The sequence below is a fragment of the Epinephelus fuscoguttatus genome, linkage group LG1, assembly GCF_011397635.1.
Source record: "Epinephelus fuscoguttatus linkage group LG1, E.fuscoguttatus.final_Chr_v1".
NCBI classification, from domain to species: domain Eukaryota; kingdom Metazoa; phylum Chordata; class Actinopteri; order Perciformes; family Serranidae; genus Epinephelus; species Epinephelus fuscoguttatus.
This window is the reverse complement of record NC_064752.1, coordinates 52,287,503-52,301,575: the sequence shown is the minus strand read 5'-3', so window position 1 is coordinate 52,301,575 and position 14,073 is coordinate 52,287,503. Positions and strand designations below refer to the sequence as shown.

The window sequence follows — 14,073 nt, the reverse complement described above, 5'->3', positions numbered from 1 at the left end:
AACTATCAGGCTGGTATCTGGCAGAGGAGTCTGGAGTGCAATCCAAGTGTACCAAATCCAAAGGATCATGGACGGAAGATCCATATGGGGATCTGGCCACTGACTGGATGCAAGGTACGCCTGCACCAGAGGCTGTATTGGACCAACTATCATGTTCCTGCTCACGAACATGTAAACTTTCAGAATGCTCATGCCTGCAAAATGGTCTGCATTGCACAGACATGTGTAAACTACAAACCTGCAGCAACCAGGTTAATGAGCTGGAATGTTTTCCGGAGCTGAATGATAGTGATGTGGACAATAAATGATGTGACAGAGTAAGTGCTATACTATAGATGGTCTAAATTCTAATTCGTGTTCCCAGTGTTGACATTGGCCGTGTTTCCCAGACCGCTCTTAGCGCTAAGATCTTTCACTAACGCCGAATTTCCACTGGATGCGTGTCCATTGCGGAATGGCAGCGCTGGTTATCAGCTGCGTACTCCGCCATCCGTCAATACCCACCAGCTGCATTTGCTGTGCGGAGCGGTGCAGCTCCGCTGGAAGACATCTCGGTGCACTGCCATGATTAATATCTCCTCGTCCATGGTGTCAACGGGGTGAAATGACATCTGAAAACCTCTGACCTGTTGACTTCAGGCCTGCCTCTGCCCGTTATGTAGTTTTCAAGGTGTAGTGCAGGGAAATACGATCCACCATGAACACTGTGTATTTTATTTTGAAAATTAACCAGATGTTTTATTTTGTTTCTGTGCACGACTTCCTGGCCGCACGATCTGCTCTGTGCTAAATTGTTGTGTTGTGCTCCGGCGTCCGGAAAAAATACAAGTCCTGCGTATCTTTTCCGGAGGGCTCCGGAGTGCCGGACCTGAGACGGAGCCGAAACACAGCACAGCCGCAGCCGGTGGGAACACACACATTGACTAGAATTTAATCCTATTGGCTCCGCTGCCGTGCCAGAGTGGAGACGCAACCAACACGCATCTGGTGGAAATAGTCCAATAGTCCGTCAGAAGGAGATATAAGATCAAGCTGACCCACTCTTAACAGCCTTCTTAGCGACCAAATGCTCACAGAACCAGCCGCAGCAGGCACATTAATATTAGACTAAGCAAGGAGATGTTAAAACAGTGCGCACAGTGGTGGCAGAAAAGAACAGATTTCATTCTGCAGAGAAAGGCGTGTCCTTACTGTGCATATTGAATCTTGAATCTATATGTTTTATGAAGACCCTGTGTGCGCTCAAAGCTGTGGCACAAGTTACGCACCGAAATCTGGTGGAAGAAAAATAATAATAAAAATAAGTATGAGGAATAACAAGTGTGTTCCTGTATGTGCTGTGCACATCAGGCTGGAAGAGGCACGTGCGTCATGCTTGAGATGCACATTACACACACTTTACAATGTTACAATTTCATTTAGCAGACGCTTTAATCCAAAGCGATGTACATCTGAGTGTTAATACAACAAAAGCAAGATCTAGTTAGAAGAAAACATGATTACGTGCCCAAAAGCAAAGTTTGAGTCCGATAGGACGTAGGTGCCAACAGGCAGTGCACAGAGGCAATCCACCAGGATGGTCATCTCCTCTGAGGTGAATGCAGGTGACCGCTTGGCCCGCTTATGCCCTGCTTCTGCCATTCTGTCTTAATGTGTGCACCTATACCCACAGGTCATTTTATATCTGCCTAAACGGATGTAATTGCTACTTGGATACACCTGTCACCTGTAATTACACACGTGCGCAGCAGGGAATTAGTGCGTTAGGTAGCAGCGCTGTGTGTGACTTATGCACTGATGGAGTAGTAGGTGATCGATGTGCCTGACATTGATTGATTTAGTTTCAGCACCGCAGTAGTGGTCAGCTCCTGTTCTGCAGCATCTTAAAGAGCGATCTTAAGAGCAATCCTAAGAAGGGAAGGCATCTGGGAAACACTCCTATCTTAGCTAACCTTCTTACCAAAGACGTTCTTAATTGTGCCCTTAAGTCCTAAGATTGCTCTTAACTGGGAAACGCGGCCATTATCTCTGTGCTCTGCCTTATGCCATCTCTCACTCTGTTTCAAGGACTCACCAGCCACAGCTCCTGTCTCTTCTCCACCTGATTCGAAGCCATTGCTGTCTCTCCATGCTCTCCGCTTACATTCAATTTCAGTATTGCAGCTCTGAGTGTTAGTTAGGATGAGGGCAGCAGGTGGGCCCCCCTATTTTAGGATGGCCTACAATGGAGAAATAAGGCACCTCCTTCCCTCTGCTAGCCTGGGAGTCCACCTTAGGCAAGTGGTAGCACTCCCTTTGTCTCCTTGTTATGGGTCAAATAGCAACAGTAACTGAGTAATCAATTTCCACTCCTTGTGATTGTCTTCATTAACAAAATTGGTGCATATTTAAATAAAATATTTCAGAAAATTAGTATAACAAATACAATACAAAAAATACTTGTCTTGATATGAGTGATCAACTGGGCAAGTTTCATGTGGATATCTATTAGTTCATTTTCCATCCTATTTGTAGTGTTTTGCCTACACAGGTGTAAGTTTGTTTACAGAGTGATAACTATAATTAAGCTACTACATAGGCAGGGCTATCATACCAAAATATAAACTAGAGACCTGTAGAGAGATAGAAATGTCAAATGTTTGGTCCCCGTGGGTGATAGAGGTCTACCAAGCTGTGAAAACTATCCCTTTAGCCCCTGGACTAATAGGCCCCCATTCTATTTGTCTGTTTGAAGTTCTGGCTGCACTAGTTACCTATCAGGGACTGTTGACATCAGATGGCGAGGTGAATAATCTAATAACCTACTTTTATAAGATAACATTCTTTGGTACATATAAATGCAATTTTGGGGTGATTGGCTTATTTATATTAATAATGGCAAACACATACTATATACATGCCTTTTGGATTTTTTATTCCTTATTCCATGTCTGCCTATAATTCATGTGTGTTTAGGTGTATTCATTTTTTAAAAGGAGCAAGGTACTGATGAAATCTTGGCTGCATTGTGTGCAGCAACTATTATATTCCCAAGAGTCATGTGATAAGGCAGACACCGTCCCTTTTAGAGAAGCCTCAATTTTGACTATTTTCAATTTTGGGGAGGACCCAAAGATCATCCAAAAGTTTTTTATTAAGCTACTAGATAGGCAGGTCTATCATACCAAAATGTTAACTAGAGACATAGATGAAGTCAAAAATACCAAAATTGTTTGGTCCCTTTAAGTGATACCAAAATCTGCCTTGGCCCCTGGACTATATTCGATGTTGAGTTTCATTAGATACAGTTGAGTTTCATGACATACAGTTCCATTAAAGGGGGATGTCCAAGCCATTTGACATATTTGAGCATTTTACAAAAAAGTAACACTATAGTTACTTTTCCAGATAATTAGTTACTTTTATAGTGCAATAACTCAGTTACTAACTCAGTTACTTTTTGGGGAAAGTAACTATAACTAATTACTCTTTTAAAGTAATGTTCCCAACACGATATGTGTTGCAAAGGGTGTGGATCAATGCAGAGGATGTTTAGTTGCATGCAAGACGTTGTCTGTGAGCAACATTAGCAAAATACAACACTGAGCTTTGGCGAAGCCAACTAATGAATAACCTAACAGCAAACAATCACAACGATGACTCAATAAACAGCATAAAATCACAGCTGTGATAAAGCTATGCCCAGTTGTCACATTACCGATCCTTGAATGGATGGAGGGGAGAGCTGATTTGAGGTGTGCTGCTTTTGTTAGCCAGCAGAGGAAGGCTGGAAAGAGCTGTGGTTCCAGAAGCAGCCCTTGTTGTGTCCTTGTTTCAAAGGTGCAGATCCGAGGAAGCCGGTCGCTCGGGGTCCTTGCAGAGTTAGACATTGGAGTGCTAACTCAACTTGGTTCTCCTTGTGTTTGCACCTCTAACTTCTCTGGTTCAGGTTTCCCTGCCATGAGTGAGGGCAAGTCGTGGTCCAGGAGAAAGGGTCTGTGAGCAATTTTCAATTCAATTCAATTCAATTTTCAATTTTATTTATAAAGCCCAATATCACAAATCACAATTTGCCTCAGAGGGCTTTTCAGCATATGACGTCCCTCTGTCCTTTGGACCCTCACAACGGATAAGGAAAAAAAAAAAACTTCCATGGTGAACAGACATGTAATAGATGTCGTACACATCAGATCAACATAATAAATTTGCAGTCATCCATATGACAAAATGATACATAAAGAGAGACAGAGACAGAGAGAGAAATTGAGACAGAGCCAGAGAGAGATGCAGGGCAGACAGTAATGACAATTGCTTACAACATTAATTTAAGTGATAATATTATAATAATAATGACAGTAAATGTGGTACAATATGTTGTAAGTATATATTAATATATGATATTATATGTATGTGACAATCATATGTGAATAATAGCAGTAGAAGTATGACTAATAATAACAGCAGCAGTAGGAGGCATCAGGCAGGACCACGGCAGCAGCACAACCACGACACACCATCCAGGCTACGCGTAGCTACGAGTTAACCTGCGAGGAAGTGGAGCACAAAGGCTCTGGAGAAGATGCCGAGGTAGTGACATGCAGTAGAGCCGAGTTAGCGAGATGCAGTAACAGGACATGAATATTAGCAAAGATTAACCAACTTTTCGGAAACTAAGGAGAGAGAGAGAGAGAAGGAGAGAAGGGGCTCGGTGTATTACAGGAGGTCCTCCAGCAGACTAGGCCTACGTCAGCTTAACGAGGGGCTTGTACAAGGCAAGCCTGAGCCAGCCCTAATTATAAGCTTTATCAAAAAGGAAAGTCTTAAGTCTAGTCTTAAATGTGGAGACGGTGTCTGCCTCCCGGACTGAAACAGGAAGATGATTTCACAGAAAAGGAGCATGAAAGCTGAAGGCTCTGACTCCTGTTCTACTTTTGGAGACTTTAGGAATCACGAGTAACCTTGCATTCTCAGAGTGCAGTGTTCTGGTGGTTCTGGTGGGATGATAGGGCAATATGAGCTCTCTAAGATATGATGGAGCCTGACCTTTTAGAGTGTTGTAAGTTAGGAGAAGGATTTTAAATTCAAATCTGGATTTTACAGGGAGCCAGTGAAGAAAAGCCAAAACAGGAGAAATGTGATCTAATTTCTTAGTTCCTGTCAGTACATGTGCCGCCGCTTTCTGGATCTGCTGGAGAGTTTTTAAAGACTAAAGCTACCTGATAATAGGGAATTACAGTAATCCAGCCTAGAGGTAACAAAGCATGGACCAATTTTTCTGCATCTTTTTGGTACAGGATAGGCCTAGTTTTTGCAATATTACACAGATGAAAAAACACAGTCCATGAAGTTTGTTGTAAATGGGAGTTAAAAGACAAATCTTGATCAAATATTACTCTGAGGTTTCTTATGGTAGTGCTAGAGGCCAGAGCAATGCCATCCAGAGAGACTATATCATCAGATATAGAGTTTCTGAGGTGTTTGGGGCCAAGAACAATAATTTCAGTTTTGTCTGAATTTAACATCAGGAAATTGGTGCTCATCCAGGTTTTTATGTCTTTAAGGCAGTTATGGAGTTTAGTTAATTGATTACTTTCTTCTGGCTTCATCGATAAATACAACTGTGTATCATCCGCATAACAATGGAAATTTGTGGAGTGATTTCTAATGATGTTGCCTAAAGCCGTACTAACATCCAATAAAACAAGTACAGAGATGAGTGCTTTGTCTAAGGCAGTCAGAAGATCATTTGTAATTTTTACCAGTGCTGTCTCAGTGCTATGATGCACTCTAAATCCTGACTGAAATTCCTCAAATAAATTATTATATTATTAATTATTATGATCATAGGCCTAGTCTGCTGGAGGACCTATAGTTAGAATTTTGTAATTAAAAAAGCTCATAAAATCATTACTGCTAAGGGCTAAAGGAATACAAGGTTCAATAGAGCTGTGACTCTCTGTCAGCCTGTCTACAGTGCTGAAAAGAAACCTGGGGTTTTTCTTATTTTCTCTTATTAATGCTGAGTAATAGTTTGCTCTGGCGTTTACACACTGGTGGCTGAGACTACCATATAGGGTGCCACCTGCGACTCAGTTTTTAACACACAGGTAGCATGGGTAGCAATTTTGGGTTCAGTATCTTGCTCAAGGATACTTCGACATGCAGACTGGAGGACCTGATCTTCTTATTAGTGGATGACCCGATCTACCTCTGAGCTGCCCTCAAGCCTGAGGTGGGAAACTCTTGAGTTTTCAGTACCAGAACAGCTGATCAGAATTACCTCAATCAACCCTGAGTATGCTCAGCCATCAACAATGGAGTGTAGATGAAATGATTTTAATGACAGAAAGCAGAGATAAAAGTGGAGCCACTTATGTCACCCCAACTGAAATTGGAGATTTCAGTGACTGTGAATGTGAGTCGAACATGTCTTCAAAAAAACAAACAAAAACAAAACAGTTTAATAGGGCATCTGCAGCTAAAGATTGCAGTAGGTTATAGGTAATGTGACGTGATGTTATGGAATTACATGATGTGTTTAATGTGTGTCTAATGTACAGAAAATGTAGAGACATTTTTATATATGAACAATGTTTGTGTATTTTAATATAACTGACTTTATCCTCTTATTCAGCTGCAATCTGATGGGGCCCAAACACATTTGGCAGCAACTCAAAATCAAACACAAACTATTGTACAGAGTGGTAAGAAATCTGCTTATTCTTACTTAATTCTTGCAATATTAGGCTGAGGTTAACTGAATTGCTGTGACATGACTTCCGATTCATGTAATTTCTTTTATTCTCGGATGGAATTATGATGGGGATGTGAATCCCACAAATGCAGCCAATTACACCGCTGAATCTTTAAATATATGAAAAGTATTCACAAATCATGGTTTTTTCATTGCACTGATTTCTGCCACAAAAACCACAATAACAGGCAAAAGTCTTTTCAGAACCAGAGTCACTATTCTTTCGCCTGACAAACCGTTGCCTTGCTGTCTTCAGTATCTCTGATGTTATAAAGAAAACAGCTGTTGCCAAAGAATGGAAGGGCAGTGCATAAAATTTGCTCCAATGATAATGCGATGTGTGATATTTGATATGTCTGGGTTAAGAATATTGTTAAGATAAATGATAGAGTGTGAGGGGAAATGGTATCTTTTATATGGATACTATTCCGGAATGATATGACATCCAAACAAGGTCTAACCACCCTTGCCTTAAAGGGCCAGTGTGTAATATTTGGCATGGTTTATTGTCAATCTGAATCTGAATCTGAATATTCTACCCATTAATATGTTTATACAAGTGTATGATATATACACTTGCGCTATAAAATAAAATTCGTTTGGTTTTCGTAGCCTTATAATTATGCTTTTTATATATATATATATATATATATATATATATATATATATATATAGCAAGGGCCTTGCTTTAGAGAGATCGCCATCTTGCAAAAAACTTCATACAAGCATAGGTGTGTATGTGTGTGTGGGTGTGTGTGTATGTGAGAGAGAGAGAGAGAGAGAGAGAGAGAGACACACACACACAAAAGGTATGTGTGTGAAACAAAGGGCAGTCTGGCCTATAAAACAAAATGGCTGGCAATTGCTAACATTACTTAGCTTTGGTGAATCCAACTAACAAATAACCTGCAAACAATCACAATAATAACTGAAATGAAAGTAAACAGCATTAATCACAATCAGCAATGTCAGACAGTCTTGCTTAGCCTGTACAGCTGTGATAGTGCTATGGCCAGCTGTTACATTGCCAATCCTTGAATGGATGAAGGGGAAAGGAGATGCTGTGGGTGTGCTGCTTTTGTTAGCCGGTAGTGGAAGGTTGGAAAGATTGATGGTTCCAGATGTCGTCTTTGTTGTGCCCTCGTTCCAAAGGTGCAGATCCGAGGGGACTGGCTGCTCGGTGTCCTTGCAGAGGTAGAGGTCTGGTGCTAACTTGACTTTGTCCTCCTTGTTTTTGATAGGGTGGTTGCAAACCTGCGTTTGGCACACTAACTTGTCTGGTTGCCAGGTTCTGTGTCTGCTGAGAGTAGGCCACATTCAGAGCAAAACCGCAGCTCCTGCTGTGGGCTTGCAGAGGTAAGAAAATGGGGGAAGGGCATAGCAGGTCCTCCTGCCTGCATCCCACCTCTTCAGAGGTTTAGGAGCTCAGGAGAAAGTGGAGCAAGAGTCTGATGGAGAGCAGAAACTTCTTCTTAAGTTGGTTTGTGACATCACAGGGTCACATGTCACTGTGGCAGTAGTATCCAATTAAGATTGAAGACTGGTCTCTCACTTAGGGTGTGACAATGATCCTGTGGAGATGAGTGATTTCCTTTGTTTGGTGAACAAAGAACATGCAGTCTAAGCCAACATTTCAGATGGCAAGGCCCAGAGGAAAAACCTTCACATGTCCAGTTTAGATCTGTACAAATGACAAATCATCTGAGGTCCAGTGAATCCCAACATCAGTAATAACACACCTTGCCATCATCATCTTTAACCTGTGAGGCCTTAAAGACATGAGATCGACCAGCTGCTGAAAACTGGTCACCATAACATGAGCTCTCATAATTGTTACCCATTCATCTGACATCACCCAAAGACCAATTTGTGAGTCAGACAAAATCATCTGCTAACTCAGCTGCTTTAAGTACAGTGGCTACTTTCTGTTCACTCAGATAAGTTACAGTGCACAAACAAAATGACAGATCTCCAAAACAATCAACAAAAGCAGTAGATGTTAGAATGACATAGCAAATCACAAGCAGATTCGATGTAAGTCTGCTTATCGCCCTTTTCTCAGTTCCTGAACTTCTGATAAGCTTCAGGGATCAACTTCTTCTCCTTCAAAACAGCAGCTATAACCTTAATGCGACTTAGCATATGCTTCCTGAGCCCCACCAGTGAGGATGCACTGAAGCATTTAAGTCCTGTCCACATCTGGCCAATCATTTGCATCTGCAATGTATTCGAAAAGAGTAAAGAAAGTGTCAGAATCTCTATAATTGTACTGAGACATCAGATGTAAATTAGTACCAACATTAAAAGAAGACAGCACAGTTTCAGAAGAAAAAGACTCCTCCATTTTTTTAGTTTGTTGCAAACTTTTCCTGGTTCAATTTGCCATTCCATGTCCATCTTTATTCTTACTTTTTCCTGCTCAAACTGCAGAACCACCAATTTTTTTTACTGCTTAAATGTCAACCCAGAAACTGGCACATGCACTAATTAATGAGCAAGATTAGTCAGAAAACATGTCCACCATCAGTTAAGAGACTTTGCAAAGGGTGGGGCTTAGCAGGAAATAGGTCACAACTCAGTTGTCTTTGAACAATCCCAAGTAAACTCACTGGAAACACCAGTCTTGACCCTACCCAATAAGTTTCATTCACATCCTTTAAAGGGAGGCAAATTGGTGGGACTTTGAGTTTGCAATTATTGAAATGTTGGATACGTTGTAATGATGATAGAAGTGTGTGATACACCTCACTTCTTCTTCAGACAATGCAAACAAAGCAGCCAGAATCAACCAGTGACTTTGCTTGGCTTTATGAGGCCCAAATCTCTACTACTGGCGCTTGTGGCTTTGAATTTTGGCAATTCCTTCTGTTGGCTGAGACAGGGCTTGAACTCAGGATTGCCACTTGCTATACTAAGTATTTGTCGTCCTATGCCACCGCTCATATTGCTGTGAGCTGTAATGGGCTGGAAACATGAAACCAAATATAACAAATATTTCTCAAGAAATATGACCCCCAATTGGCCACACAGTTAAAATTTAAAATGTTGTATTCTTTCTTATAGGGGGCGTATTAAGCATCTTGACGTGGTGACACTTCTACGAAGAATACCTCCTCCTCTGGGTTTTGGCAAGTTTTGTCCTCATCGTGTCGCCTGCAAGGTGAGGAAAATGTTCAGCCTTATTTAGGGTGTCACATGGCAATCCTAATGCAATCATGTACTTTGCTCTTCAGTTAGATGATGGCGAGTAAGGAAGACACCTCTATGTGGTTCTACCGGTTCAGTTGTTAGCAGTGAATTGTCACTTCAATACTTTTCCCAAGTTACCTTAGGGCAGAATAAAATCACAACATAGGCAGGCCTTTGGGTTTTAAAGCAGGACAGATTATGATCCATTTTATGAAAGACAATGTCTTCTTCAATTTTTATAGTACTAACTAAATAGTTCTAACATTTGAATGAACAAACCATGTTCCATTCAAGTACAATAAAGGAAGAGCAAATGGCAGGAATTTTGAGTGTGCTGTTATTCAAATGCTGCACTCATAGAAATAGTGGAGTAAGTCTGTGATTGGTCCCACTTTTTTGCTAGTCAGAATCAAACTAGCTGAGGTGACTTTGCACAGCTTTGTGAAGCCCGAAACTTGTATAGTACATAGTTAGTACCTGGAGTAAATCCACCTTGACTGCAAAGACATGTATTTTTCTTCAGCCATTCTTGATACAGTCTGCTATAATGTAACACACTGGTCTGCAATGTATCCTCCAATGGAAAGGAAAACAAGAGACATATTTCAACACTAACTGCTGCACAGTACTACAACTACTAGTTTACTATCAGTATCTGCAAGTTCAGTATTAGCTTTCCAAGCAAGACTAGAACAGTATGCTTATCTCCCGATTCATTATTGTCATGATACTTAGGTATCAATTGAATGTGTATTGCAGTTTTTAAGTATTGCAATTCAAGTTTTGCTATTTGATATAATGATTTATTGCTATTTTTAGCAATCAATATTTTTAACACTCGACAGTGGGAAATAGTTAAATCATGCACTTCTACAAACTGTATATCATGGGACATATTTCCAACAACATTGCACATCTTATGTCAGTCAGTCTTCATGACTTTTATTTCAGCGGCCTTATATACTGCATAGAATAATGGTTAATAAACTAAAAACTGTTTTTATGGTCTGATTTTAACAATTTTATTCCAGTGAAGCACTTTTTGACCTTTATATGTGAAAGTTGCTATCTTACATACACTTCAAGTATTTACTAAAATGTACATTATAAAAAAAAACTCACGTGACAGATGCCTTATCTGTTTTTTCTAGTGTCAGAATACTTCATACGTACTTCGGTACCTTTACATAACACATGCAAAGATACAATGCAGCATTACATTTTCTTATCAGTGGAAAATCTGTGGATAGACTCAAATGAACAGTGCATGCAAGACAAAACAAGAATCTCACAGAACTTTTGCAGGAAGAATGGGTGAAAATCCCCCAAACAAGAATCAAAAGACTCTTAACTGGTTATGAAAAGCTTAAGAAAAGCACAGACACTTGGTACTTTTGAAACGGGGTGCCACTAAGCACTGACCATGCAGGGTGCCGAAACATTTGCTTCAGGTCCTTTTCCTTTTTTGTTATTGTGAAATTGTAAAAGATTGGAGAAAAAATGTATTCTTGCTTAAAATATTGAAGAAATGTGTCGTGTTATATTTCAAGTCTGTCTTCAAGGTGTCCATGTAAACATTGAAATATTTATTCTTTCATTCCCCCTGTTTATACTGGCCATTAAATTTTTCACAGAAAAAGAGTGTGGAATATTTTTTAAAAAACTGAAAGAGAAAATGTTGAGAAACTGAAAATATGAAAATGCATATGAAAAAGTTTTAGCATTTCTTTTTGTTTGTAAGTCATTTATAAAACTAGACATGATCAACATTTCAACCTTATCTTGCATGTGTTTGTTTCTACAGAGGTTGGTCTCCATGAACATGCCTCTGAACAGTGATGGAACAGTCACCTTCAACGCCACACTGTTTGCCCTGGTTAGAACTGCACTGAAAATAAAGACAGAAGGTTTGTGTTAACATTTACAGTATGTTTGAGAGTTTTGATGAGATACAGAGAACCAGGATCAATATCAAAAACCAGTTGCCTATGCTTTGTGAACCAAAAAAAAAAGAACAACAACTTAGAGGTAAGACCTGTTACCATGGAGTCAGACAGCAGTGGCAAAAGAAAAGAGCTGCCTGAACTTTAAGGTTGCTGGAGCTGACAAACCCCACAAAACACATCTTCACACTAAATATGTGCTCTATCACTGTCTCCATAAAGTTGTCGGACCACGACAACAATGCACTGTCAAAGTTGTGTGCCACTTGAACTTTTCGCATTTACCAGTGGCTGGTGGTGCCAGTTTGGTTTTGCAATCCTGCGCCCATTTTCTTCCCGGTGTACACAATAAATGTTTATCTTTGGTGTGGAGACACTACCGAGATTTGGCTGGCACTTGGGTAAAATTTTGGAAATGAAGAGCTTCCTCTTCCGTGAGAGGATCAGGTTATAACACAAGGCTGCTTAATAATGTTAATGTTGCCTTAAAACATAAACCACAAGTTTTACTCTGTTTACTCCTCACTGCATTCGTAATAAATCCTCTCCTGGTTTGCATATCCATATAAGTAACCCCAAATTTCACTTCTTCAGTCAAAACAGAAAGGTGGACCTGCACCCTATGCCTGCACCACTACTGGGACTAGGGATGGGAACCGAAAGCCGATTCTTGTTGAGAACCGGCTCCCAGTGTTTCGATTCCTTGGACTCGTTTGCCAATTTTGCAAATGATTCCCTTAACAATTCCAGCGGGCGCGAATGGTGTCACCGCAACTTGCGGAAGCTACGCAGCGTGGCATTGTTTTGATTCTACAGGCAACATGGCACACAGGTGACTGAAACGCTTGAAAGTTTGGTTGTATTTCACAAAAAAGATGACAACTGGGCAACTTGCAATGATTGCAAAGTGTCTATTTCATCAAAGGGGGGAAATACTAGCAATATTCAGAAACATTTGTACACACAGCATGCGATTACTTTGCATGAATGTCACATTTTTGATCCGCTCCGGACTGACCGTAATGTGAGTGAATCTCAACCCAGCAGCAGCAGCAGCAGAATTACTACTAACGTTAACGTTAGCACGTCTTCTGCTGTTTATACTGAAGGTAAAACTCTATCTAAAAACTGCCTATCATGTTAGCGCCATTGGCTTCATTGTAAAACCTGCTATCACTAACAGTTACATGAATCCCTTCTCATGCATTACATTTAGATGACCATGATGAGAGACAGAGTCTGACTGGCTCAGAGGCTGGCAGTACTCGCTCTGGCTCATGTCCACCTCTAGCTTCTCCTTTCACCAAGGCAGGGAAGAGTAAAATGACGCAGGCCAGGATAGACGAATGTCACCAAGTGGTGACTAGGTTTGTGGTGAAAGGCTTGCACCCATTTGCCTCAGTTGATGCCCCTGATTTTCGGTAGGTGAGTTTGTTCAATTGTAAGTCAGAGAATGTCAAAGTTGCGTGTTTTCCTCTAACCAGAATAGTTCTGTTTCATTCATTCCCATTATATATTTTAGATATATAGATTTTAAGATTTAAAACCAAGTTGATGCTAATCGATGTGTTTGTCCTCCTTTCTTCCCAAATGAGAATCGATAAGAGAATCGATAAAGAACCGAATCGTTAAGCAGAATCAAAAATGGAATCGGAATTGTATAAATCTTATCAATTCCCATCCCTAACTGGGACACCCCTTAGCAGGGACTCGATGGTTCAGGAGTAGAAATTCCTCAGTATTTGAGGGGATACCTAAAATAAACCTATAAAATATAACTATAAAACAAAGTCTACCTCGCTTTTCTCACCATTGAGTCAGTGTGCAGTGCCCAGGTCAGACTCTCTGATGTGGACACCAAAGTATTTGAAGCTATCCACCCTCTCATCTGAGGACAGGTTGATAATAAGGGGGGTGTAGTTCCTTCCCTTCTCCTTCCCAAAGTGCACTCTTATCCCCTTAGTTTTGCTGACATTTAGGAGCACCTCTTTCAAGTGGGCCTTTTCACTAAGTGCATTTTAATGAACATAAATACCCTTTATGATCTATGGGTTATTTAAGGGTTGTTATGGGTTTTCAGAGCATCCCGTTTATGTGGTACACAAATATTCTGTTGTAATGGAGTACTCTGAAAGAAACCCGGATGTATACAGGGAATATGACTGACCCCTCATGTAAACACCATGTCCCAAATGTGATCATAAATGG

General features: G+C 40.5%; 1 protein-coding gene across 1 annotated transcript in view; it reads left to right on the top strand.

Annotated features, from left to right (window-relative positions):
• LOC125886092 (dihydropyridine-sensitive L-type skeletal muscle calcium channel subunit alpha-1-like) overlaps positions 1-14,073 on the top strand; it is a 542,543-nt gene that overhangs the window by 383,692 nt on the left and 144,778 nt on the right. The window contains exons 36-37 of the mRNA XM_049572040.1: positions 9,797-9,893; positions 11,727-11,829. Coding sequence (XP_049427997.1) covers positions 9,797-9,893; positions 11,727-11,829 — 200 coding nt within the window. The remainder of the gene's footprint in view (positions 1-9,796; positions 9,894-11,726; positions 11,830-14,073) is intronic.